Raw genomic sequence first — 6104 nt, 5'->3', positions numbered from 1 at the left:
TTTCAATGAAAGCTGTGGGTCCACTGGCATTTTATTTTACAAACATGGATACAGTCACCCCATCTTTAGGACATCTGGTCAGAAAGTGCAAGAAAAGACTGATAAAGGATATATGATGTTGGGAGGCAGAGGCAGGCGGATTTCTGAGTTCAAGGCCAGCCTGGTCTACAGAGTGAGTTCCAGGACAGCCAGGGCTACACAGAGAAACCCGGTCTTGAAAAACCAAATAAAAAAAAAAAAGAATATATGATGTTCAAATTCCCTACTGTCCATGTGTGTACGTGCATGCATGCAAATGTGTGTCTGCGAATGTGGAGGTAGGTACTGGGTGTCTTTCTGCTCACTTTCTACTTTTTGAGATGGGACCTCTCATTGAACCCAAAATGTTACGATTAAGCTGGACAGGCTAATTCAGCCGTGCCCAGAGCTCCTTAGTTCTCTGCCCCACTCCCCTGCCCTGGGATTATAGGTACCCGCCTTTTATCTGGGTTTTATCCTGGGGTGGTGTGGGGTAACTCAGTCCGCAGTCCGCACGCTTGCTGTATGAAGACTTCATATTCTTAATTCTTCTTCCTCTTGGTGCTACTTTTCTGTGGGGCCCCCACAGGCCATAGCCGAACAGGAGAGGACAATCCCGTGGAAAGGAGAAGCCAACACCAGAGTGCTGGATGCCAATCTGTTGTCAGCAGCTGGCTCCAGCCTGCCTTAAGGATGTCACCTTGCCAACAGCCAAAGGTGCTTATGAGATTGGGTGGTGGCGAGCGAGATATTCCACAATTCTAAAACCACTTAATGATTAAAACTAACAGGAATTGTCTTACACCCTTTCCTCAAGTAGCAGAATTTCTGCATTTTTCTTTGCCTATAAAATAGTTCCAATCACTTCATGCTGTGAGAGAGGAAATGATAAGTAAAAAAGCTGGGCTGGAGAGATGGCTCAGCGGTTAAGAGCACTGAAGGTCCCGAGTTCAAATCCCAGCAACCACATGGTGGCTCACAACCATCTGTAATGGGATCAGAACCCCTCTTCTGGCATGCAGGTGTATATGTAGACAGAGCACATTTAAAATAAGTAAATAAATACATTTTAAAGAAGAAAAGCAAAGCTGGGTTTTGACAGATGAGTGGGGATTTACTGGGTAAGAAAGTACTTCAGGGGCACAGAAAATGTAACTTTCACTTTTTTTAAACGTATGTATATGTGTGTGCCTGAGTACATGCCACATGTATGTACATGCCACATGTATGTACATGCCACATGTATGTAGGGGCCTGCAAAGGTGAGAAGAGTGACCAGATTCTTTGCAGCTGGAGTTACAGGCAACTGTGAGCCTCTTGATGTGGGTGCTGGAACTGAATTTGAGTCATTTGAGAGAACAGCAAGTATTCTAGCCACCGAACCAGCTTTCCAGTCTCTAAAAATTGAAATATATGTATATGTACATACACAACATACATACATACATACACCCCCACACACACACACACCAAAACAAAAAACAAAAAAAAAACCCAAAACCCTGGGACCCCTGTCATGCTAGGGCAGTGGTTCTCAGCCTCCCTGATGCTATGACCCTTTAATACATTGTGGTGACCTTCAAGCATAAAATTATTTTCATTGCTACTTCATAACTGTAATTTTGCTACTGTTAGGAATTGCAATGTATGTATCTGTGTTTTCCAATGGTCTTAGGTGACCACTGTGAAAAGGTTGTTTGACCCCAGAAAAGGTCATGTGTGTGTGTGAGCGCGCGTGTGTGCATACACATGTACATGCACCTGTAATAGTCAGAAGATGGTGTTGGAGCTCCTGGAGATGCAGAGGATGCCACTTGAGGTGGACATGGGATCTGAACTCAGGCCCTCCAGGAGAGCAGGAAGCGCTCTTCTCAAGCCTCAATTTGTGTAACTTCTAAAAGAACCAATTAAATTTGTGACACACACACACACACACATATATTTATTTATAAACCCATTTACAAAAGCATGCCCTTTAAAAATAGAGAAGCCAGTGTGCTAGTATGCAAGATAGTGCTGAGATGGCCTTTCACTGGATAGCAAATGATGTGGAATTACACGAAGCAGATTTCACCTCATAGGAGTGTGACTGGTGTCTTCTCCCTCTTCCTGCAGTTACAGCTCCTTGATGTCCTAGCAATAGATAGTTCTAACACTATGAAGGACTTCCTGGTTAAATAGGTTAAAACTTTATATAAAAAATTAAAATAGACGTATTTGAAAACTGGTATGTTTTAAAATAGCTACTGTATGTATTTTGAACATTATATTGTACTATCACCAACAGATCTGAAAACTTATTTTTTTTAAAGAACACTGTCTATAGCAGAATTCTCGTTTATTTAACAAATGAGTTCTGAGGGGGCAGAAATGGAATTTATACTGAAAGTACAGGTTGGTAGATAAATTGAAACAATTGGTTGCCCTTATCTGCAGGCACAGCCTATAGGTGGTCTGGGGCTGCATGCCCCTCTTCAGGGGGTCACTGGGAGGGTACCCAGGCCTGAGTTAGCCTGCCCAGCCAGAGGTGTGTTTCTGGTCTTCAGGTCCGGTACTGTGACTAGTGAGTAGAACCGGATTATTTCCCCTTTACAGACTAGTCCACCAATTGCTACAGTAAAGGAAACTCACTTGGAAAACTCTTAATATACAAGAGGAAGGCATGTGGAGGAGCAGCTGTGGACAGTAGGAGTTTTCCCAGCATTCTCAGTGTGAGCATATACACAGGTGTCAGACTCAATGATCCCTGAACAGACAAGTGCCCGGCTTCTCAGCCAACAGTGTCGCCACCAAACGTGCTTTCTTTGGGGCTAGCAAAGGAAGGTAGTGTGAGCGGTGCTAAGCCTGCAAGTCCTGAGGGTGCTGGTGCTCACGAAGGCAGCAGGCAGCTGCTGGGGCTCACACAGAGCTTTGTGCTGGATCTAAACAGGGCGAGCACACTAAGCACCCGAGCCACGGCCTCCTGGGCAGCTCCCTCTTCCCTCTCACTCTGACATGAAATGCTTAAAAGCAGTCTATAAACTATGATGGAAGAGAAAAAATAAGGCTGAACTAATACCCACTTTAAAAGAATTATTTTCCTTTTGTAAGTTATTTAAAGTACAATGCAAGTTATAGGAATAAAAAGAGACAGTGCTTGTTGGTTGCGCCAATAAATAATAATTATCAGCATGAAGTAAAAAAAGTATTTATTGCCTAAAATGCTAAACCAACATTTTCAGGGTCATTTCTCTATGTACAAAAATGGGAAGACATACTAGACAACCTTATAGTAAGATAACTGATAGTTTCAGGGGTTTAAAGGTTAGAAAAAATAGAAAGGAAAACAAAATCAGAAGATGAATAGCTACATACGGTGACATCTGGCAACAGGAGGGAAATGTTGATTATTTAAAGTAGTATGTACACACACAGAGTAACATTCAAACCTAATAAGAGTCTTAAACTATATTAGCAAGAGCATGGTTTATTTCCAACAATTTAGACATAAGCAAAACTAAGAATGGAAAAGACCTAAGAGTAGAGGGCAAGGACATCCAACACTGTTGGCCATAATTTTCCAAAATGTACGGTAAATAAAAAAACTGAAAACCAGCTTGTATTAAGTTGTTTCAAAAAGACGAACCTTATTTTAGTTTTCTTTGGAGCAGGACTGACTGAGTTCTAGTCCATGTTCAGGTATTATTTTTAAAAATTATCTTCATACAATAATATTTCCTGGGGATTAAAAGCAGGAAAAATACAACTTTATTTAGAGACAGAGAACAAAACTGAGGGCAGGGTGGGAGACAGAAGTCATGCTGTTTCCGAGTGAGTATGAAGAACCAGCTCTGCCTCTCTGCGCTTGTCAGACAGTTGAAACCAACAAACCACACAGTATGCATCACGGAAACTGGAGGCAGCAGTGCAAACTGCTCTCATAAGGGAAGGAAGAAGAAAGCACAGACGAGACCCCAAATCCTGTTAGAGGGCATGTTTACTACCAGTGCCAAGGACCTCCACTTGAACATTCCCAGTCTCTGGAGGCTGAATACACTTCTCAGTGACTTGAGGAACGTGAAGCAGTGAGGCCGGTGAGGCCGTGTGGATCGACAGGAGCCGTAGGTGTGCGCGCGCATAGCACCAGTGTTTTCAAGTAATTAAGTTCAGCCTCAAACCAACTGAACTCAGATTCACATTTTATGCTCTCCACAACTTGCCAGAGGGCAAAAGCTGTGCAGCCTGGCTACTCAATGGGAGCAGGGACTGAAAGGCAGCTCTCCTGCAGCTGAACTGGTGAGTCTCCGGGCTCTTAAGATATCCCAGGTCAAGCATCATGGACTCCACTTGCTTTAAACATCAAATTTGGGACCGCCCCCCCTTTCCTCTTCTTGTTAAAATGGCTAGCCTTCCTTTACAAATGACAACCTTTGCAAATGTATATACATACACTGAAAATACATGAATAATTAATTCTAGAGGCCAAAGGATGCTTTTTCCTTATGAGAAATTATTCAAAGAAAGTGATTTTAGAAATAATATAACTAAAAATGGATTTGAAGTCAATTTACTACTCCTGGTTCTTAAACATTGAGTTTCTTGTCTGATTATGTAGAGTTTACATTTTCGATTCCTGAACTTCAGAGCCTGAAGCTTACTGAAAAAACTAAGTTCCTCAATATGGGAAATTCTCTCTGGATGCACTTTTAGACCGTTACTATTTTTCTGCTTTCAAAAATACTTTGATTCTCTCTATATATATTATTAACAGACTACCCCATTAAACCATATTTCAGATACATATTTTATAGTGCAATTTGTTTCATACCCAGCATTTTGGGTAAGGTTTAGAGAGTCTGGCGTTGTCAGTCATACCCCCTCTGTGAGTGTTCATATAGCACACTGAGACTCACGCTGATATCTGGGTTGTGAGCTATTTCCCCTGGGTACTTTCGCATCTTTGTAGTAGAAGAGACTGGCGAGCACGGCGCAGGTGCCCTGCCTGGCACTTCCTGCACAGGGCTCACACCCTGCCTCCCTCAGTCCCTCTCACCAGTCAGATTCAGGGGAGCTAGCGTGCAATCCAAGGGCACAGACACTAGCACTGACGAGTTAAAGTTCTTCCTCTCGAGTAATAAAAAAAATATAGGTAGATATACATAGAGATCTGCAGCTGTGCTAATTACTCCAAAGAGCAGACACAAAGAAAATAAACACTTGTTTCATAAGTTTAAAGTCATTTTAAGTTTGCTATATTAAATTTAAAAATTAAAAAAATATCAACTTACTATAAACAATTTAAAATATGTATAATAGAACTTCATGGCGAAAGCGTGAACTGTCCATGAACGGTTCACGAGAGCAGGACACACTCTGATCTGACATCTTTGCCTACGCTCCGTACGTACATGATTTTCCCACCTGTCTTTCCCATGAGAAACCGTAAGACAGTCTAATCTTGTGGCAACCCATTTTAAAAGAGACTTCCTCATCATGGAGTACGTAATTACTTTACAGGGGTGACAAAGAAGAAACAAACGGTAAGTAAGTGGCTCTCTCCCTGTCTGTCACTGTTGTCCCACAAAAGCATTCTGTACAAAGTCACCTGAACTTTCCAATCCATTTACAAATGCATTCTCAAAAAGTGGAGTTTAGAGTCTAAAAGTGTTACTTTGTACACTGACTATACAATATATATTGAATGTATACATATACACACACGTCTTAAAGATAAGGTTCTCCGAAGGTTTTACGGCATTCCATCACTCCAGTACTTGGTGGCCTGTCACAGTTATGTGTACTCTTGACTTGACTCGGCGTGAGACGATCATAAGCCATCTTGTATTCTTTGTCAAATGCATCTGCAAAATGGGATTGAGAAATACAACAAGAAATTCATGTCTGATATTGATCATAGTCAAGTTGCTGTAATATAACAAAACCACAAGGTTAGGGGCCAAGAATGCATCTCCAGGGTGCTTCTGAGATCCACAGGTTCATGGTTACAGAACCTGCAAAAGGGGAGCCTTCGAGTGCTAAGCATGGGCTAGGTCGCACATAGCAATTTTGATCAAACATCAGTGTTAACAACCACTGAAAACCACACA

General features: G+C 41.9%; 1 protein-coding gene across 1 annotated transcript in view; it reads right to left on the bottom strand.

The window, feature by feature from the left end:
- Positions 1–3189: 3189 nt before the first annotated feature.
- Dennd4a (DENN domain containing 4A) overlaps positions 3190–6104 on the bottom strand; it is a 112707-nt gene continuing 109792 nt past the window's right edge. Inside the window, exon 34 of the mRNA XM_021171458.3 lies at positions 3190–5858. Within this exon, the coding sequence (XP_021027117.1) occupies positions 5722–5858 (137 nt within the window). The 3' untranslated portion in view covers positions 3190–5721. The remainder of the gene's footprint in view (positions 5859–6104) is intronic.

Source organism: Mus caroli, unplaced genomic scaffold (assembly GCF_978045245.1).
Source record: "Mus caroli unplaced genomic scaffold, Mus_caroli_1 scaffold_11, whole genome shotgun sequence".
Classification (NCBI taxonomy): Eukaryota; Metazoa; Chordata; class Mammalia; order Rodentia; family Muridae; genus Mus; species Mus caroli.
Note: the sequence above shows the minus strand (reverse complement) of the source record. Positions and strands in the feature narration are given on the sequence as shown.